At 39.9% G+C, this 23052-nt stretch overlaps 1 protein-coding gene across 4 annotated transcripts in view; it reads left to right on the forward strand.

Moving 5' to 3' along the window:
- LOC126277931 (multidrug resistance-associated protein 1) overlaps nt 1–23052 on the forward strand; it is a 342566-nt gene that overhangs the window by 183468 nt on the left and 136046 nt on the right. For all 4 annotated transcript variants that reach the window (XM_049977512.1, XM_049977511.1, XM_049977509.1 and 1 more), the window contains exon 8: nt 19961–20154. In XM_049977512.1, coding sequence (XP_049833469.1) covers nt 19961–20154 — 194 coding nt within the window. The remainder of the gene's footprint in view (nt 1–19960; nt 20155–23052) is intronic.

Raw genomic sequence — 23052 nt, forward strand, 5'->3', positions numbered from 1 at the left:
TAGATATTTTGTTACTTTCTTTAATCTGAGAGGTAATTACTTTATAATTACAATGGCATCCGCCATTTGGACATGTCTGTCAGAGTTCTTTCACTGTCGCCTTTTTTAATAATGTATAGAAATTTTTTTTCCAAAAGTGTCAATCCAGAAAAGTTGGATATTTTCTTCTGTTGATTAGTACCACATAGTACTGTATTCTCTACAAAGGAGAGCTTCCACTTTTATGTTGGACAGGCATTGTTTAAAAAAGAAAATCATATTTTTAACTTCCAAGGGTAATGTATGTCTTCACTGAAGTTTTCTTACTAATTTCTTTGTTGCAGTGTTTAATTCTATTGTCTTTGTTGCCATTCTTACTTTTCACTTTCATTGTTGCAGATATTTCTTAACTTTGTTGTAGTTTCTTGCAGTTTATCATGGTTGTTGATTGCGGGTTTCTGTATTGTAGTTGTTCAGTGATAATTTGTTTACTGAAGAGGCTTCTAAGAAATCTGAGACCATCCAGTGAGTTCTGTGTTTCCGTGAGGAATTTGCCAGTTGACGCAGTTGCAGTATATTTTGTGATTAGGTTTGAAATGTCTGCTGACTGGAGCCATGGGAGAGTGAAGTGTGTTAACTATCTGTGTATCCATAAAAGAGTGATAAGACAAACAAACACAAAAAAAAACAGTCTTTGTTCAGTTTGGGAATAAGTATTCTCATTTGAAGACACTGTTGCAAAGTGAAGATGTTTCCAGTAATGACTATTTGTGTTCTAAAAGTTTTGACAGAATAACAGCATTGGTAGTATCTGAAGAAGGTGAAGCCTCCCATGGTGCAGATCATACAGATCTGCACCAATACAGAAAGAATTAAATACCCTGAATCAGTCAACAACCGGTACAGAGGTAGGTGTCAGTCCTGTTAAGAAACTGTGGTCATTGAAGTCAAGTCATAATCTCTATGCATCAAGAAAGTGCACAGAAATCACTAAAGCTGTGGATGAATACACTGCAGCAAAATTGACCACACTCTTCAAAGTAGAATTTCCATCTTAAGAAGAAAATGAACCAAAGCACTCTTTCACCTCTTGCCAGGAATTTTTCACAAATATAAATTCAGCTGTTGAATACTGTGCATACTACAGTGAAAAGGTGCAAGTTCCATAGACATATTCAAAGAAAACAATTTTGAACCACATTCCATCAGTATCAAAGTACATGGTAGACAAATCAAGAAATGAGTCTGTAAGAGGAGTCTTTTTGAAGACTAGACTCCTATTATGGACATCCTGTAGAAGCAGCACAAGTTCAAATAGTGCAGTCAATTTATCTGGAAGAGAAATGGGACTATTTTCACCAGAGTGCCAACAAAAAGACACTGTAACTGTAACAGTCGAAGGCCAAAAAGTTGCGACAGTGAAGAGGCACAAGATTCACAGTATTAAAGAAACTTTGGCAATTTATAACAGCAACTATACAGCTTCACATATTGGAAGATCAAAATTTTATGCACTATGACCTAAGTGGGTAGTTCCACTCCCACCTAGAGATGCCTATTTGTGTGTGTGTGTGCTGCACAAATTTTGAACTTTGTGGTGGTAACATTGAACAACTTACTGAAGCGTGTGACATATGACACCTTGGTTTATCATATGAAGTGATTAGAAGTCTGTGATGTACAGTGAGACACTTGTTTGTTTCAAGAATGTGGTGACTGCCCTGGAATGGGAGGACTGTCTTTACAGACACGTAGCCTAGATGACTTGGCAGATAACTCTGCAGAAATTACATATGTGACACCGGAGGAAAAATCAACTAATGGAGGTAACTGTTACCTTTGCCAGTTTCATTGATGAATTTGGTAAATGGTCAGTGAAAGCAGTAACACACCAGCATCTGAAGAAATGGCAACAGCACCACATTGCAGAAGTGAAAGGGTATGTACAGACGGAAGAACTATGTTCAGTGCTTCACTGTGATTTTGCTGAGATCTGGTCTGTAATCCTACCACAAGAAGTACAAGGGTATCATTGGAGTAATGACCCGGTTTCAATTTTTACATGAGTGACATTTTCAAAACAAGACCACAAATGTCATAATTATAAGTGATGACACAGGACATGACTCAGCATGTGCTTTGCTAGCAATGGGCAAAATTCCTCAACTGCAAACAGGGAGTGAAGATATTATTATTTCTAATGGTTCTCTTCGTCATTTTTAAAATCATTACCAGCTGTTAGAATTGAGTAAGTTGCTTGTGGCAACTGACTGGGTATACAGTGCTACTGGTCATGGGAAGGGGCCTTGTGATAGTGTAGGACGCTTGCGTGAAGGACCACACTACAAAACATTACCTTTTCAGACCAAATACAGCTGCAATTCAAAATATTGGGGATTTTACGAGAGTCATGAAATCTTCATCCACAGCCCTCATTCGCTTGTTCAAAGAGGAAATCGAAGAATTCAGTGAGCAGAAAAAAGAACAATGGTCCAAACAAACTACTCCTGTGAAAGGACTTCAGAAGACACATTTTTGGACTTAAATGATGGTCGAACTCATATTGCACGCACTTTAAAGAGCAAGAAAGAAGAAATTTCATTCTTTCGGCAAACACCGCAGAAACAGCAGGATAATATTCAGATTAACAACCTGAGAAAGGGATGTTTGTGACGTGTATGTATGACTTTGACTTTTGGATTGCAGAGATTGTAGACACCAGTTAGGAGTTAAATGAAATTGTAGTGAACTTCATGCTACCACATGGACCAGCTGCTGGATATAGTTTTCCAGCTGAAGGACAGCAACGCAATCAGTGCTCACTTCCTGTTCACAAATTTTTGAAGACTGTAAGTGCTCCAGTTCCTATTGGTACAACAGGAAGGAATCACTTTACATCAAAGGAAGATACTGAAGGAGTGGAACACATTTTTAGTTCATTGACTGGCTAATTCCAGTGCAAAACAGAGTGGTAAGAAGTGGTATTAATTAAAACCTTCAAGTCTTTGGACCTTTCACATACATTTTGGAACCACCCAAAATGCTTGAAAAAATGAGTCTCTTACTTATCTTTCAAAACTAAAATTATGTTAAATAAGGCTAGGTTTTGATTTCTATCAGCCTGTTATGTGATAATGTAGTAATAAAACATGTTTTACGTATGACAAAAATTTCAGTTGTTTATAAAACTTGTTCAACCTTAAAGTGGAAGCTCTCTTTTTCAGGGAATGTAGAACTGTATGGTACTAATAAAATTTTATAGACTGGCATTTTTGGAAAAAAATCTATAAATTATAAAAATTCAGAATGCTATAGTAAAAGAACTTTGACAGATAAGTCCAAACAGAGGATTTCTTTGTAGTCATAAAGCAATTCTCTCTAAAATAAAAAAAAAACCAACAAAATATCTAGAACTGTTCCAGAGATACAGCATTTCTATTTTTTTTCCAAAATAGACTTCTTCAAAATGGTATGCACACTGTCATCTTTGGAGGACTGTGTTATTTTTTTTGGAGAAAACAAAAATATATGCTCCGTACTTCGTCCTTCATTTTAACATACGCTAAATTTAATAACAGAGACTATGAAGGTTAAGATTTTTTCGTAGCCTGCCTGAATTGATATGGACTGTGCCTTCAGTTAATTGATTTAAATGTAATTTTATTAAAAGTTATAATACTTTGTTACTTCATTTTCATTATTGTATTAACTTTTATTTACTGTTATTTGTCCTCATATCATTTTTCCTTCATTTGGACTCTGCCTGCATCGTCTATAATCTCCCAACAAAATGCCAATGAGGACTGCTCATTGGTTGGTAAAGTGGCAGTTCATGTAGTCAGTGTGAGGATAGTTTCAGGTAGCCAGTGAATGACTGCATGAAATTATAATTTGTTTTTTAGTGCTGAAACTGATCTTTTTTCTGTCTTGAATTTGCTCAAAGAGGTGAGCTTTAATCACTGTGACCAAAGCGATCATCAATTTAGTTTGGCCACTGACTGTTACTGCTTTTTCTCATATACATTGGAAATCATGAGATTGTTGTTAGGTTACAACAGGGCTACAAAATGCATTATCTGCCACAATTAAGTCATTGGTCACTTAACGTTGGCTGTTAACAGAGCATCTCGCATTTCCATCATACCACGTGGTGCCCGCATCCAGCATTGCTTCGACACATTAACTGTGTGTGTGTGTGAAGTGACTTGCCGCCAAGTTTGTGTTATCTGTAACTGATGGGTAGCTGGCAGCCAATGTGGCAACACAGTACCAGCAAGTGACAGGCATCAGCTATAAGTAATTTTGATTGGACTTCTCTCTCGTCGTCACACCAAGAATGACACACACTTGGCAGTTAAATTGCTTAGTTTCTCTTCTGTTCTATGGTCCATATCAAGAATTAGAGCTTTTGCCGTATTACATGACAGCAACTGTTTTAAAATGTTAAGCGCCACCATCATTATAAAGTGTCTTTGCCACTTCTATTGCTCATTCATTCAAGAGTACATTGCTGAAGCATCTCCGATCTACATGAAACCTATTCACAGTTACGAATACAAACAACCATCAGCCGTATAAGGGAATGATGACATGAAAATTTGAGCCAGACCAGGATTCAAACCTGCATTTCTTGCTTTACATGAGCAGCCACTGTACCTGCTTCGGCTATCTGTGCATGACCCATGGCCACACACAAAGTTCTGCATGTTATTGTTCCTGCATCATGACTTGTGCTCGACACATTAAATTATTCCCTTATAGGACAGGACATTTCAGTTGAAAGTCGCTGCCTGTTACTGTCAAATGAATGCAAAGTTTTGCTACTTTTAAACATACTTACAATATTCTCAAGAACTGTAATAGAAAAATAGCCACAGTAACAACCAGAATCACATGGAGTAATAGCCACAGTGATAACCAAAATGGCAATCTGAATTATAGTGCAATGTAAAGGAGAATAAATCTGAATAAAGAGCGGAGGGAAAGGAGACCAAGGAAAGAGTGATGCTTGTTCTAAGTTCTATAAACAGTCTCAGATGCTCCAGAACCATTCCCCTGGCCCCCTTTCCCCAATGATAGCTGATAAACAAATGGACCTTATGGTGTGGCAGGCCACAGTGACACTGTGTGAGTAGAGTTGGAGAGGGAAACACTAGCTAGAGGGGAGTTGCTCATTAGTCATACATTGCCAGTCCTATCTTATTGTCTCCAATCACCATAATTTACTGTTACTACATCCGCAAAAATCTTGGTTTGAGTATTTACGTTTCAATATTGGATATAATTTTCCAAGTATGGAAAACACTTCTTCAGTATCAGGTGTATTTTTAGGTCATTCCTAATGAGCATTCTGTTTCTGCCATATCACTGTTCTAATCTAATGAGATCTTAAATTTCGTTTTGGGATAAAGGGGTGTGCTACATCATTTAAGACAGGTAAGAATACATAAGTGGGCTTTTTTTTGGGGGGGGGGGGTGTCCTGTCTTCATCTACAGTTTTTGCCTTCTACAACTCCCTCTAGTACCGTGGAAGCCATTCCCTCATGTCTTAAAAGATGTCCTATCGTCCTGTCCTTCTGTCTTATCAGGGTTTTCCGGGTTTCCTTTCCTTTCCTCTCCTATTCTGTACAGAACCTCCTCATTCCTTACCTTATCAGTCCACCTAATTTTCTACATTTGTCTGTAGCACCACATCTCAAATGCTTCAATTCTCTTCTGTTTCAGTTTTCCCACAGTAAATGTTTCACTACCATACAATCCTGTACTCCGACGTACATTCTCAGAAATTTCTTCCTCAGTTTAAGGTCGATATTTGATATCAGTGGGCTTCTCTGGCCATGAGTGCCCTTTTTGCCATTGCTAGTCTGCTTTTGATGTCCTCCTTGCTCCATCCATCACTCTTTATTTTACTGCCTAGGAAGCAGAATTCCTTAACTTCATCTACTTCATGACCAGCGATCCTGATATTATGTTTCTCGCTGTTCTCATTACCTTTGTCTTTCTTTGATTTATTCTCACTCTATACTGTGTACTCATTAGACTGTTCATTCCATTCAGCATATTATGTAAATCTTCTCCACTTTCACTCAGGACGGCAATGTGATCAACAAATCATATCTTTGATATCCTTTCACCTTGAATTTTAATTCCACTTCTGAACCTTTCTTTTTATTTCCATAATTGCTTCATTGATATACAGATTGAGCAGTAGGAGTGAAAGACTAAACCCTTGCCTGACACCCTTTTTAATATGAGCACTTCGTTCGTGGTCGTAGACTCTTACTATTCCCTCTTGGCTGTTGTACATATTGTGTGTGACCCATCTCTCACTATAGCTTACCCCTATTTTTCTCAGAATTTCAAACATACAGCACCATTTTACATTGTTTAACGCTTTTTCCAGGTCGACAAATCCTATGAACGTGTTGTGATTTTTCTTTAGTCTTGCTTCCATTATTAACCGCAATGCCAGAATTGCCCCTCTTGTGCCTTTACCATTCTTGAAGCCAAACTGATAGTCATCTAGCACATCCTCATTTTTTCCTATTATTCTTGTCAGTAACTTGGACGCATGAGCTGTTAAGCTGATTGTGTGATAATTCTCGCACTTGACAGTTCTTGCCATCTTCAGAATTGTGTGGATGATGTTTTTTCAAAAGTCAGATGGTATGTTGCCAGATCCATACATTCTACACACCGTGAATAGTCGTTTTGTTGCCATTTCCTCCAACAATTTTAGAAATTCTGATGGAATGTTATCTATCTCTTCTGCCTCATTGTCTGCTTCTCTCTCTCTCTCTCTCTCTCTCTCTCTCTCTCTCTCTCTCTCTCTCTCTCTCTCTCTCTCTCTCTCTCTCTGTCTCTCTCTCTCTCTCTCTCTGTCTCTCTCTCTGTCTCTCTCTCTGTCTCTCTCTCTGTCTCTCTCTCTGTCTCTCTCTCTCTGTGTGTGTGTGTGTGTGTGTGTGTGTGTGTGTGTGTGTGTGTGTACACACACCTGTCCTTTTTTCCCCCTAAGGTAAGTCTTTCTGCTCCCGGGATTGGAATGACTCCTTACCCTCCCCCTTAAAACCCACATCCTTTCGTCTTTCCCTCTCCTTCCCTCTTTCCTGAAGAAGCAACCGTCGGTTGCGAAAGTTAGAAATTCTGTGTGTGTGTTTGTGTGTTCTATTTATTGTGCCTATCTACCGGTGCTTTCCCGCTTGGTAAGTCTTGGAATCTTTGTTTTTAATATATTTTTCCCGTGTGGAAGTTTCTTTCTATTTTATGAAGTATTTCTTTTGTTACACATGGTTTCTTTGCAGTTACCTTCTATTACCTATGTTTTCCTTCCCAAATTCTGTTATTGCCCTTTTTAGGGATGTCCATTCCTCCTCAACTGTACTGCATTCTGTGCTTATTCAGTAGGGTTGTAATGGATACTACAGTCCTCTTCCACAGTTGCAGTAACTTATTTCATTTGCTGTGCAACTTGTCGTTCTTCAGGAATCTCATTTTATTGATGTTCACTCACAGACCCCTTGCAGATTTTGTGCTTTGTAAGAACTGGATCTGCCCTTTAAGGACTTTGAGTGGAGTCAGCACATTGGCCAGTACAGATGTCGTTAGTATGTGGATCCCCCTTTATACTGCATTGGAAGCTGCTGCCATCCAGGACCATTTGCTCTCTGTGGTCATGGATGAAATCTCTATCTCCCTCCTGACAAGCTGCCTATGCCCCATGTCCCAAGTGCCCTCCTTCAGCAACTCCTTCCTCATTTCCTCCTCCTTGCGGATTTTAATGCTTGTCATCGTTTGTGGGCAGTGCTTTTTTGTTGTCTGGATATCTTCATAGAAAAGGTTATTGTGGAACAAACATGGGCTTTCTTAATGATGGTTCATGTAAACATTTTAGTGCTGTTTAGGACACATTCTCTGCCACTGATCTTCCAATCACATCCCCCCCCCCCCCCTCCCATTCTTTCTTCCTCACACTGGTTGCTGCACAATGAACCCTGCATTAGTGACCTCTTCCTGTTAATTTTCTCATTCCATTGCCACCTCAGGATGGCAAGTAATTCCACAGGGCTTTCTATTGTGCTGATTAGCCCTATATACCTTTGTCAGGTTATATTAAAGTAGTAATTTGTGACTTGTCAGATACAATTGTTCGTGTCGCCAGCATTGCCGTACTCCACTTGCCACGCTTGTTTTGCTGCTAGCTGATCCCGTGGTAGAGCTCAGCCATTGCAATCACTGTTGAGCCTTGCAACACATTAAGTGGCAACTGTTCACCACCAGTGTTTCTATTTTCAAACCCCTTAGTGACAGTTACTCAATCAAACAGAGCAAGCGTGTTGGGAATGCTTTGTATCCTTCCTAGGTCCTTCAGTACTTTTGTAATGGACGTGGACTACACTCCGCACCTTCCAATTTTGCCAGGCTTCCATTTCAGACCTTACCTTCCTGGGTGGGCTTTGTACGGATTTGTCAGTCCTCACAAATTCCTTGTGTCCCCTTTTGTGATGACTTCTATGTCAGCCTCCTATCTGGCTAACTTCCACCTAGAGAAATAGTGGGCCAAAGCTTCCCATTTATGTTTTACCCCTTGTCAGGTGGAATCTTGTAATGAAGCTTTTACTGAATGGGAACTCAAATCCTCCATGCCAACAGTACATGCTCTGGGTGTTCAGCCGTATTTGCCTCAAAGATGTTTCGTGCTCTCAGTGGAGAGCTGGTATTGTGGTTCCTGTCCTTAAGCCCAGTAAGAACCCATGATCCCTACACAGCTACTGGTCAATCAGTCCGACCTACATCTTCTGCAGGTTATTTTTGTGTGTGCGCATGTCCCTCTTCCCCCCCCCCCCCCCCCCCCCCCCCCCCCCCCTTTGCGCCCTTCCCAACCGACCATCTTGATGACTGGAATGTCCTGTCCTGTCCTGTCCTGTGTGATCTTCATTGCCCTACATTGGAAAATTGTATTTTGCAGTTTGGTCACTCTCCCCACATAGACTACTCCTATGTGTCTTCTTTCTCTATACTCATGAGTGTGTAGGTTATTTCTTTAAATTTTACATGGCTTGTCATTAGCCCTCCCATGAGTTCAGTCTGTCACCTGTTAAAGCCCATTATCGGAGAACTTCCCTTAGAAAATGCATATGGAATAATTAGTGTGTCATATTTCGATTGGATCATAGTCTGATATTCTGGATGCTGCCTTCTGATCCCCTTTCTTGGTTTTGATTTCACAATTGTGTTAGTGAGGTTTGGACAGTTTCCAGTGCAGTAAATAGTAATCACACCTGCCCTGGTCAGTCTGTCATCTTGTTCAGGTCCACTAATTCCTGGCTGATCGGAGACACACAGCATATTTACCCTGTTGCTTTCTCCTAGCTTCAAAAGGACTTTGGGCATTCTGCAACGAAATTTGGTCGCATTGCATGGGCTGAGCTTTTGGAGCTTCTTGGCTGTCTGAATGAATGCGTTTGCTATTATCTTCATAGCATCCAAGCAAATTCTCCTCCTTATATACCTTGATCATGGATATTTCTGCTGTAAAGTACTTACCAGTTCCCAACATATCATGCTGATGACATTGTAATTATGTCAGATGTTCTGAACGACTTGAGAGCAGTAGTATCTCAAAAAGAGGGTACAAGATGAACAACAAAAGTGGAACGAAGGTAATGGAAGGTACTTAATTCAAATTGTGCAGTACTGGGGGAGTTACACAAGAAAGTGAGATGATAAATGTTGTTAATAAGTTTCACTATTTGAGAACAAAGCAACTAGTGATAGAAGTAGAGGATATAAAATGCACTGACAATAGCAAGAAAATCTGTTTTGGAAAACAAGAATTTGTTAACATGTAATAACAATTACAATAACACGTGTTAGGAAATATTTTCTCAGGATATTCGTATGTAGTGTGTCATCGTACAGAAGCGAAACATGGAGGGTTAGCAGTTCAGACAAAAAGGTAAGAGAAGCTCTTGAAACGTAATGCTACATAACAGTCCTGAAGATGAGATGGTTTGATGGAATTAGGAGAACATAAATTTATGATACAACTTCACTATAAAAGAGGTGGTCATTTGACAGTCACATACTGAGGCATCAAGAAATCTTGGATTTTGAAATGGTAGGAAATGAGGGGGGTAAAAATTCCAGAGGGAGACAAAGCTTGAATACAATAAGCAGGTTCAGATTGATGTAGGCTGCAGTAAACACAGATAGGAAGGAGCTTGTACAGGATAGATTCATGTAAAGAGCTGCATGAAACAAGTCTTTGGACTGACAACTGCTGTAATAATGGCCAAATAGATAAATTGCCAGTTGATTTAAACATAAAGGAAGGTCCGCTAAAGAACCACTACTTTGAGAAAGGTGCATAACACCATAGATCTATCATTCAGGATAAGCAGCTGGTTGTCCTGCATCATTTTAACTAAAGTTTCTCCCAGACTATCTGCATAAATGTGCCACAGCTAAAGCCATGAACATCGAAATCGCCACACAACACTAGGTAGTTATATCTGGTACAACAGTTCGTTCCGCTCTGTTATGCTGCTTGTTTCCAGTGACCAGCATCCAGATATCATTATCAGTGATAATGTCTACAAACAAACTTGCTGTAATGACAGTGACAACCTTGTGTTGAGGAGCTTAATTCCCACTTTTGAGAAAGCAATGTCTTTCTGCAGTAGGTGGGCAACATCAGCTCTACTGTCTGGGATACCCAACCTGAGGACACAAAACAACCTATTTGCTGTACGGTTTGAACTACATTTCAAAAAACAAATCTGCACAAATATTTGCATTTAGTATTCTCTTAGCAGACTCTCTGTTGACACTGGTTGACTGGTTATTTCATTGACAGAGCTTGAAGATCATTGTTGAAAACAATGCTTAGAATTCTGTTCCTTAAATCTGTGATGTCTAATTCTAGTCCAGTAGAGACCAGCCATAAATGATATCAGGCAGAAGATAACATCTGCAAGTAGGTATAATTTGCTTAAGACATCTTCGTTGTGCCCCTTGGGTGGAAGTAGTTCTCAAACCTCCTGAGACTGGAAACCATTACATCTAATAAGTCGTCTATCAAAAGGCTCTGATTATTAGTGTGAATATTGTTGCTTCTTAGAAAGAGACTGTGCTTTGTTATTGCCTGTATTAGTAGCATGTGGAAGTACCAGTTGCTGTTGGGTAGGGGTGGTTTTTAAGTACTGGTGCAAACAGGGAAGAGTCATGTTCTCAAACAGGTTGATGGGGAGGGGGAATGATGTACAATTCCATGTGTCAAATGAGTCATCCTAAGAGTGCAGACTTCATACATATTCATGGCAATTGTAAACCTGAGCAACAGCTGCCATACCTGCATTACTATTTTCACTGGATGTGACTTTGGCTTCTTTGAGCGAGTGATGTGTCATAGGATATGGCAAGATGGCTTCCTTCACAATGAAAGCTACTTTAAAAAAGTAGTTAGGCAGCTTGTTTTCATCTTCCACATTTATTACATTGCTCGTGACTGTGGCACTAGCTGCTCATATACCAGAATCTTGGGGCACATTTATGCTGGAGCCTCACTGATAAATGCTTGGTGATAGTACATGGCACCTCCCTGCTCACCTTGAGCCTTGATGCATTTATGCTGCAGCCTCATTGTTGACACATCGCTGGTTGTGCATGCCTTGCTTCTTGCCAGGGACCTCTACTCTGCAGCTGTTCACAGGGCTAATTGAGTCGATTACTTGCAGTATGCCAAGCAAAAATGTTGAGTGTGTCATCTGATGACAGTAATAGTGGCTCATTCACAATAAAAATGTGTGGTCATCGACAACGAGAAATAAGAGGTGCTATGGACAAGGTGGGTAGATCACGTAACTAATGAGGAGGTATTGAATAGGATTGGGGAGAAGAGAAGTTTGTGGCACAACTTGACTAGAAGAAGGGATCGGTTGGTACGACATGTTCTAAGGCATCAAGGGATCACCAATTTAGTATTGGAGGGCAGCGTAGAGAGTAAAAATCGTAGAGGGAGACCAAGAGATGACTACACTAAGCAGATTCAGAAGGATGTGGGTTGCAGTGGGTTCTGGGAGCTGAAGAAGCTTGCACAGGATAGAGTAGCATGGAGAGCTGCATCAAACCAGTCTCAGGACTGAAGACAACAACAACAACATGGACAGATTCTTGAATGAGATACTTCCATGGTTCTAATAACAGCACAAAAATTATTCTACACACTTTCTCAGGCAGATAAGACTGTCATAACTAATTTTCCAGTTTATTTAAAATAATATTGAACCAGAATAATGTAAGATATGGCGACCTGACCCAAAGTTATTAAGTGAGGAATCCAGGAATATACTACAGATTCCTATACATCAACCTTGCAGAGATTGTGAAGAGAAGATAAATCTAATTACAGCTTGCATAGAAGTATGTAGAAGTAATTTTTCCCATCCCCCATACTTAAATATATGTTTACAGTGGGAGTTATCACATATGATGCACTTCACAGAAGTTTACAGGGTATGGATGTAGATGGAGATCTAGAAGTAGATGTATGCTGTGTGATAAACCAGGCAGTGAGGAACAGAAAGAGACGGCACTGCTAGAGTGACCTTGTTATGGCTCAAGTTTCAGGATGCGATAAAAGACAAGCTTGACAGCATCACGTGGTGAGGATAGTAGTGTGCAATCATAAGGCAGTTTAAATAGGCCATTAAGAGTAGGTGGGCTTCATTCACCACCACCACCACCACCACCACCACCACCACCACCACCACCACCACAACTGCCGCTGCTGCCGCTGCTGCATTAGCACCACCACCACCACCACCACCACCACCACCACCACCACCAGGCTATGGGAAGTAGCAAAGTGGCAGCATAAATGCACACTTAGGTATCTATAACATTGCCAAACAGAAATAATATATAGTTGCTCCTCACACCTAGTCCACTGCAGACAAATCTGCTTGGGGCCTTCTGCAACTGTAAGCTCTGAGCATGTGCAGTGACCACCATGGAATACAGTGTCTCATGAGGATTGCGAATCTTGGTCTGACCACCTGGATCACAAGGACGATATAAACCTGTATAAAAAGTCAGTCTCAACGTGTGCTGTGTGCCAATGAGGTGCTTGGCTGTTGCAGAACAGAGTTAATGGGCAACCTCTGTGGAACCTACTGTGCCTTGGTTGTGTAAGGCTAACCCAGGCAAAGCTGGGCTATGTCAGGGTGGATGCATATGTCCCTGGATGCTCTTTGGATTTCCATGTACTCTAAATCCCTTTCTTCTACTATCAGTAATTTGAGTGCTCAAAGGAGACCTTGCGTGGCCAGTCCACCTGAGACAGCTGTGCATATGGATGACAGCAGTAGCAGTAACTTAAAACATCCTGCAGTAAATAATCTGTCTGTTGCTGTCAAATGTGTTACAGATGCATGTGAAAAACTATCTCCTTTCTGCATCCAAAAGCTCTACAGGGACTTGGAGGACATCATCAAATCTGTCAAAAGGCTTCATAATTGTTCATCCTGATACACTGAAAGCTACCTGACTAAACAATGTGTTAAATGCCAAACCACTTGCAGAAAATGGAGTCTACATGAGCTGCACACTGTGGTAAATTGTTGTAAAGGAGTTGTAACATGCCAGGACATTGGATATAGGTGTGAAGGAACTCTGATGACAGATGTGGTAAGCAAGAGGGTCACTGAACTGCCGAATTTCATGGAAAGTGTTGATGGTGAGCTCCAGAAGTCAGCACTTTCTGTCCTTTTTTACCGAAGTTCCCTGAATATATTGCAGTAGGCTTTCTGCTCCTTACAGTTAGGCCCTGTGTAATGCAATGCTTTAAGTGTGAACACTTCTGTTGTACCATGAAGAGTTGCAATGGTTCCACTACATATGGATGAAGGGACTCCATCAATGGGCCAGGTATTCAGTGTACTGCCTCACTGCTGTGTGACAGTTGCTCCCAAACCCACCCAGTTAGAAGCAAAGAATGTGCTGTATTCCCAGGAGAGAAGAAAATCTAGGAGCTGAAAGAGGCACAGTGCATCTCATACTCTGATGTGAAGATGTTGAAGGCCTTGCAGCCATCCTCTTTCGTGCAGGCGTTTGGTTTGCTGTTGAAGCAGGCTTTACAGAAAACTAGTGTCGGCACCCAGATGTTGACAGCTGAACAAAGCACACATATCTGCAATTACCATTGTAGCTGCAAACCTACACAGTAAAGTGAACAATCACTCATTCCTACAGCTGAAATAATATTGTCAGCAGAATCTGATGTAAGAAAGAATAACAGACCCTCATGAGAGGCAAGATGAGGATGAAAAATATATTTCATCTACATCTACACGAGTACTCTACAGTTCACACTTATATGTCTGACAGAGGATTCATGAAATGACTTCACAATATTTACAATGTAGGACATGACAGATTTCTACTTACCTTAAAGAAGACACATTAAATTGCAGATAGACACAATTAAGACACGTTGTTGTTGTTTGTTGTTGTGGTCTTCAGTCCTGAGACTGGTTTGATGCAGCTCTCCATGCTACTCTGTGCTGTGCAAGCTTCATCATCTCCCAGTACCTACTGCAACCTACATCCTTCTGAATCTGCTTAGTGTATTCATCTCTTGGTCTCCCTCTATGATTTTTACCCTCCATGCTGCCCTCCAATGCTAAATTTGTGATCCCTTGATGCCTCAAAACATGTCGTACCAACTGATCCCTTCTTCTAGTCAAGTTGTGCCACAAACTTCTATTCTGCCCAATCCTATTCAATACCTCCTCATTAGTTACATGATCTATCCACCTTATCTTCAGCATTCTTCTGTAACACCACATTTCGAAAGCTTCTATTCTCTTTTTGTTGAAACTATTTATTGTCCATGTTTCACTTCCATACATGGCCACACTCCAAACAAATACTTTCAGAAACGACTTCCTGATACATAAATCTATACTCGATGTTAACAAATTTCTCTTCTTCAGAAACGCTTTCCTTGCCATTGCCAGTCTAAATTTTATATCCTCTCTACTTCGACCATCATCAGTTATTTTACTTCCTAAATAGCAAAACTCCTTTACTACTTTGTCTATTTCCTAATCTAATTCCCTCAGCATCACCCGACTTAATTCGACTACATTCCATTATCCTCGTTTCGCTTTCGTTGATGTTCATCTTATATCCTCCTTTCAAGACACTGAATGGAATGGACAACTGCTCTTCCAGATCCTTTGCTGTCTCTTACAGAATTACAATGTCATTGGCTATCGTCAAAGTTTTTACTTCTTCTCCATGAATTTTAATACCTACTCTGAATTTTTCTTTTGTTTCCTTTGCTGCTTGCTCAATATACAGATTGTATAACATAGGGGAGAGGCTACAAACCTGTCTCACTCCTGTCTCAACCACTGCTTCCCTTTCATGCCCCTCGACTCTTATTACTGCCATCTGGTTTCTATACAAATTGTAAATAGCCTTTCGCTCCCTGCATTTTATCCCTGCCACCTTTAGAATTTGAAAGAGAGTATTCCAGTCAACATTGACAAAAGCTTTCTCCAAGTCTACAAATGCTAGAAATGTAGGTTTCCCTTTTCTTAATCTTTCTTCTAAGATAAGTAGTAAATTCAGTATTGCCTCACGTGTTCCAACATTTCGACGGAATCCAAACTGATCCTCCCCAAGGTCTGCATCTACCAGTTTTTTCATTCGTCCGTAAAGAATTCGCGTTAGTATTTTGCAGCTGTGACTTATTAAACTGATAGTTCGGTAATTTTCACATCTGTCAACACCTGCTTTCTTTGGGATTGGAATTATTATATTCTTCTTGAAGTCTGAGGGTATTTCGCCTGTCTCATACATCTTGCTCACCAGATGGTAGAGTTTTGTCAGTACTGGCTCTCCCAAGGCCGTCAGTAGTTCCAATAGAATGTTGTCTACTCCGGGGCCTTGTTTCGACTCAGGTCTTCCACTGCTCTGTCAAACTCTTCACGCAGTATCGTATCTCCCATTTCATCTTAATCTACATCCTCTACCCTTTCAATCATATTGTCTTAAAGTACATCGCCCTTGTATAAACCTTCTATATACTCCTTCCACCTTTCTGCTTTCCCTTCTTCGCTTAGAACTGGATTGCCATTTGAGCTCTTGATATTCATACAAGTGGTTCTCTTCTCTCCAAAGGTCTCTTTAATTTTCCTGTGGGCAGTATCTATCTTATTCCTAGTGAGATAAGCTTCTATATCTTTACATTTATTCTCTAACCATCCCTGCTTGGCCATTTTGCACTTCCTGTCGATCTCATTTTTGAGACGTCTGTATTCCTTTTTGCCTGCATCATTTACTGCATTTTTATATTTTCTCCTTTCATCAATTAAATTCAATATTTATTCTGTTGCCCAAGAATTTCTACTAGCCCTCGTCTTTTTACCTACTTGATCCTCTGCTGCCTCCACTACTTCATCCCTCAAAGCTATCCATTCTTCTTCTACTGTATTTCTTTCCCCCATTCCTGTCAGATGTTGCCTTATGCTCTCCATGAAACTCTGTACAACCCCTGGTTTAGTCCGTTTACCCAGATCCCATCTCCTTAATTTGCCACCTTTTTCATTTTCTTCATTTGTAAATAAGTCATAACCAATAGATTGTGGGCAGAGTCCACATCTGCCCCTGGAAATGTCCTACAATTTAAAACCCGATTCCTAAATCTCTGTCTTGCCATTATATAATCTGATACCTTTTAGTATCTCCAGGATTCTTCCATGTATACAACCTTCTTTTATGATTCTTGAACCAAGTGTTAGCTATGATTAAGTTATGCTCCGTACAAAATTCTACCAGACGGCTTCCTCTTTCATTTCTTAGCCCCAATCCATATTCACCTACTACGTTTCCTTCCCTCCCTTTTCCTACTGACAAATTCCAGTCACCCATGACTATTAAATTTTCGTCTCCTTTCACTTCCTGAATAATTTCTTTTATCTTATCATACATTTCATCAATTTCTTCATCTGCAGAGCTAGTTGGCATATAAACTTGTACTACTGTAGTAGGCATGGGCTTTGTGTCTATCTTGGCCACAATAATGAGTTCACTATGCTGTTTGTAGTAGCTTACCTGCACTCCTATTTTTTTTATTCATTATTAAACCTACTCCTGCATTACCCCTATTTGATTTTGTATTTATAACCCTGTATTCACCTGACCAGAAGTCTTATTCCTCGTGCCACCGAACTTCACTAATTCCCACTATATCTAACTTTAACCTATCCATTTCCCTTTTTAAATTTTCTAACCTACCTGCCCGATTAAGGGATCTGACATTCCACGCTCCGATCCGTAGAACGCCAGTTTTCTTTCTTCTGATAACGACATCCTCTTGAGTAGTCCCCGCCCGGAGATCTGAAGGGGGGACTATTTTACCTCCGGAATATTTTACCCAAGAGGACGCCATCATCATTTAATTATACAGTAAAGCTGCATGTCCTCGGGAAAAATCACGGCTGTAGTTTCCCCTTGGTTTCAGCCGTTCGCAGTACCAGCACATCAAGGCCGTTTTGGTTAATGTTACAATGCCAGATCAGTCAATCATCCAGACTGTTGCCCCTGCAACTACTGAAAAGGCTGCTGCCCCTCTTCAGGAACCACATGTTTGTCTCTCAACAGATATCCCTTCGTTGTGGTTGCACCTACGTTTCGGCCTTCTGTATCGCTGAGGCACGCAAGCCTCCCCACCAACGGCAAGGTCCATGGTTCATGGGGGGTCTAAGACACTTACATGAAGCTTTTAGCCATAGCCTTCATCAGCAAAAGGAAAACAGAGAAACAAACACTATTTGTACTCCCAAGCAAGCACACCTCATATTCACACGACTGCCATCTCCAGCAGTTCAGGCCACTTCACAATATTTATCTGCTCTTCTGCTCTCATATAGTGTGTGGGAATAATGAACACTTAAATTTTTCTGTGTGAGCTCGGATTTATCATATTTTATTGCAGTGATTATATCTTCTGATGTAGGTGGCCGTCAAAAAAATACTTTTGAATTCCGGGAAGGAAGTTGGAGTTTGCATTTTTGAGAAAGCTCTCACCAGAACAAAAAACTTTTGTTTTCATTGTAGTCAACCCAACTTGTGTATTGTATACTTGATAGTCTCCCTTATTTTGCAATAATACAAAATGAACTGCCCTCCTTCAAACTTCATCAATATCTTTTATGGAGTCTGTCTGGCAGTGGTCCCGTACTGCATAGCAGTACTGTAGCAGAGGACAGAGAAGTGTGGTGTAAGCAGTCTTTTCTGTGGATTTTGTTAAAACTTTTAAGTGTCCTGTCATTAAAATGCAGTCTTGGTTTTCATCTTCTGTTAACTTTACTGGACAGTAAATGACAGCATCATCAGCAGTGTAATACTGCTGCTCAGATTTCCTCATAAATCATTCATATAGATTAGGAACAGTAGAAGCCTATCACACTTCCTTGGGGAATGACAGATACAATGCCTGTTTTACTCAGTGACTTTGTCATTTACTGTGAACTGTATGCTTTCTGACAGAAAATCACAAAGCCAGTTGCAGAACTGAGACGACATTTCGTAGGGTGCAAGCAAGAGATCTCCCGTGGCTGTTTTTTAGTAGTGTTCCACAGCAGTCACTGCCTTCCTCATAATGTATTTGTGTTTAGTGTAGAGACGCCTTCAGCCTTGAAGCCAATGATGTGTCTTGAGGACAGTCAGTTTCTCATGTGCTCCAATTCTCTTAGTGCCCTACAATCATTGCTGCAAGTGTATTAGGAAGAGAAAATGGTCCAGTTAGTACATGATCAGCTGTACACCCTATCATTGTGCTGGGTACCAGTTCATGTGGGAATTTGGGGAAAAGAATAGGTAGACTGAGCTACCATTGAGGCCTGCAGGGAATGTGATGTGACACAGTGTGCTGTCATTTCTCTTGAGAGTCGAAGATCCAAGCCAGTTGTGGGATTAGGAATGGCTGGCAGTGGCAGCCAGTAAGCTGCAGTTGATGAAGCCCACTACATAGCTGTAGCATTCCTCCTCCTGATCACTCCAGCAGGATGTAGTGGCCCTGACCTGCCTTTGAAATGAGCACTGTCTGTAACACGTGGCTTCGTAGTCAGAGGACCACCCAATGTGTGATGTCTGTTGTGTACAAATCAATGTATGCAAAATTTTAACTGAGTGGGTTTTTAAACAGGTAGAAACAAGTTCACATGAGAGAACTACCTGTAACTGAAGATGAGAAGTGTGTGGTAAAGTTCTGAAATTTTGTGAAGAGCCTAGACTTTGGCCGAAACTTGTAGGATGTAGATTGCAGTGTGTTGCAGAGTGGCTATCTGCCGTATTATTTTTGTATATATGTACCCACACTCATGTGGCTGGCTTTGAGCAGGAATACAATGTTCTTTTTACAGAAATTTGTATGAAAGTCAGTGTTAAAGGTCGTGATATCAAAGAAAACTTAAAATGTGGGAATTGGGTAACACACAATCACTAATGACAGGAATGCAGTAAATTGAGAGAATTGGACTTTTGTTAGGTCAAAAAAAAAGTTTTACTGTATCACCATAGAGCAGTATTAATAATAATGATGATGATGGCACACTGAATAGAAGTGGTGTTGAGCCAAGCATGTAGGAAATAAGTAGCGTTTTTTACGGGCCTTATACTGCTCCAATCTCTCTTCCTCAGTAACAGTAATCACGCCTTCTATTGTCGCTAACAATATGAAAAGAGCAGAATGTTACTCACCACATAGGAGGTATTATTGGCAGGGAGGCATTTTATAAGAAGACATAACAACTAGCAGTCATTTTGCAATGTGCCAGTCTGCCTTGCAGTACTTCCTCTGTGGCAAGTAGCTACCTATCCTTTCAATATTTTTGTTATAAGAAATATTGACTCACAAATTTTACATTAGTTATTAAATCGTAATGTGTGTCCAAATGTCTCATTCTTGCAGAAACCGTGTCCTGAAGGAAGTGCATCATTCCTCTCAAAAATTCTCTATACATGGTTTGACAGGTTAGCTTGGAAAGGTTTCAGAAAGCCACTGGAAATGAAAGATTTGTGGAATATGAACCCAGAAGACACTGCTAAGGAAGTGCTCCCTCAATTTGATAAGCACTGGGAAAAGACTCTCCAAAAGACTGCTAAGTATGTTACCTTTCTTTCATTTTTAATGTATGATTTTTTATTTTCGTTATAGTTCAGTTCTTGACAGAAGTACACACTTTTTTCACAAGATAACTTTTTTTGTCTTAAGAAATTAAATCTGGTTGCATAGTGAAAGTCTGTGTATTATTGACATATTTTTTTTCTATGTTTTGTCTTTATATGCATTTCAAAAGGAAGTTCTGGACACATTTTGGGTAAGTAGGAAGCAATAGCATGCAGGCATTACTGTTTTAACTTTCTGTTTAATCTATGAATTGTATGTAAATACCACATGATAATGCAGTAGTAGTTTCTTTTCATATATGGAATTTGAACTGTGTGTGTTCCCCCTTCCTCCCTAAACATAAACACACTTTCTCTCTTCTCTACCACTCCCCTCCCCTCACCCCATCTCCTATATCAGTCTTGCTGCCATTGTTCCGGTTTGTGTAGTAAGCAGCTACATTCTGTGATTTTTATGTTTTTTGATGTAAGGAATTAATCAAGCATCTGAAGATTCTGGTGAGTTTGAATAGATGAGCAAATTATTTGGGAGATAAAAGAAAAACACAGTAAAGTTACTACTACTACTACTACTACTACTACTACTACTACTAATAATAATAATAATAATAATAATAATAATAATAATAATAACAATAATAATAATAATAACAATAATAATAATAATAATAATTGGTTAGACAAAAATGCCACAATATGTGATAAGAGAATTGAAATTTCAGGTTAGTTGAAACAGGAATTGTAGGTAGTGATGGACTTTGAAGAAGGAAAGCCTTTATATTCTCAATGCAATGGAGAAAGTTCAACAAGAATACTGTGGAAGACCCAAGCATTCATGTAGTCTCCTGGTACTGATTTAAAAGTGTGCAATTATATATCATGGTATGATACGCAAAACAGAGGATGGTGGGTTCGGAGAATCAAATTATTAACGTAGTGGCTCAGGATAGTTTAGTGTTGATTGTATTTTGACAGCTGCGGCAGAAAATCCACAAGCTTAGGAGAATGTTATGGGATTTGAATCACATCCTTATCTGTTCTAAAATGCTTCTAAAAAGCATAAAAGTGTGCATTTGACATGGTAGCGATATGTTTGCTTCGAATGTCTGTGATCAATTCTCAGAGAAGGGATTCCATGCTGCTAATGTCGTCCACTTGCTGGTTTTTTACATATTATAAAATGAAATGGAAAATGGCTTGAGAGCCCATTTTGTGACTACTTTTTCTTCTTGACGTATTCTTTGGTGACTTCCACTTCTTAATTGACAGTTGTTAGTGGTTGAGGTGTGATATTCTGAAGGGAGAATAAAAAGTGTTGTTGTAATCACGTTGTTCTTTAGTAATACAAAGTGAATCATGACCTGAACTTTACACCCCCTGTCATGATAAGACATTGAGCAAATAGCCTTCAGCTATTAAAGTATAATTAAATTAATCAGCTGTCAGCTCTATTTCCATTTATATTTGATGTGTGCTCACCTTCAGGTTCTTACCTAGTGAGCATGATAACATAATCTGGTTAAATGATTATTTTCCATGACACAAATTAGAACTTGCATTCCTTTACGAAGTCAGATAGCCAAAGTTTACTAACATTATCAACACAGTTAGCACCAGATGGAACTGGCGAGGTGGAGTAACACTACACTTGCGGACAAGATGTGCATTGTTACTCGTATAGAGCTATAGGTGAAACTCCGTAATAATGGTAAAGAGTAATAGAAGGCAGATTTCAAACTACCTAACAGATCAAAACGAGAATTTCTGTTCCGACACCGACAATGTTGAGTGTTTATGGAAAAATTTTAAGGCAGTCTTAAAATGCATTTTAGACAGGTACGTGCCGAGTGAAACTGTGAGGGACGGGAAAAACCCACCGTGGTACAACAACAAAGTTAGGAAACTACTACGAAAGCAAAGAGAGCTTCACTCCAAGTTTAAGCGCAGCCAAAACCTCTGACAAACAGAAGCTAAACGATGCCAAAGTTAGCGTAAGGGTTGCTATGCGTGAAGCGTTCAGTGAATTCGAAAGTAAAATTCTATGTACCGACTTGACAGAAAATCCTAGGAAGTTATGGTCTTACTTTAAATCAGTAAGTGGCTCGAAACAACATATCCAGACACTCCAGAATAATGATGGCATTGAAACAGAGGATGACACGTGTAAAGCTGAAATACTAAACACCTATTTCCAAAGCTGTTTCACAGAGAAAGACCACACTGCAGTTCCTTCTCTAAATCCTCGCACAAACGAAAAAATGGCTGACATCGAAATAGAGGTCCAAGGAATAGAAAAGCAACTGGAATCACTCAACAGAGGAAAGTCCACTGGACCTGACGGGATACCAACTCGATTCTAAACAGAGTACGCGAAAGAACTTGACCCCTTCTAAGAGCCGTGTACTGCAAGTCTCTAGAAGAACAGAAGGTTCAAAATGATTGGAAAAGAGCACATGTAGATGCGCAAAACTATAGACCTATATCTCTGACGTCGATCAGTTGTAGAATTTTAGAACATGTTTTTGGCTCGAGTATCATGTCGTTTTTGGAAACTCAGAATCTACTCTGTAGGAATCAACATGGATTCCGGAAACAGCAATCGTGTGAGACCCAACGCGCTTTATTTGTTCATGAGACCAAGAAAATATTTGATACAGGCTCCCAGGTAGATGCTATTTTCCTTGACTTCCGGAAGGCGTTAGATACAGTTCCGCACTGTCGCCTGATAAACAAAGTAAGAGCCTATGGAATATCAGACCAGCTGCGTGACTGGATTGAAGAGTTTTTAGCAAACAGAACACAGCATGTTGTTATCAATGGAGACGTCTACAGACGTTAAAGTAACCTCTGGTGTGCCACAGGGGAGTGTTATGG

Source organism: Schistocerca gregaria, chromosome 6 (assembly GCF_023897955.1).
Source record: "Schistocerca gregaria isolate iqSchGreg1 chromosome 6, iqSchGreg1.2, whole genome shotgun sequence".
Taxonomy (NCBI): Eukaryota; Metazoa; Arthropoda; class Insecta; order Orthoptera; family Acrididae; genus Schistocerca; species Schistocerca gregaria.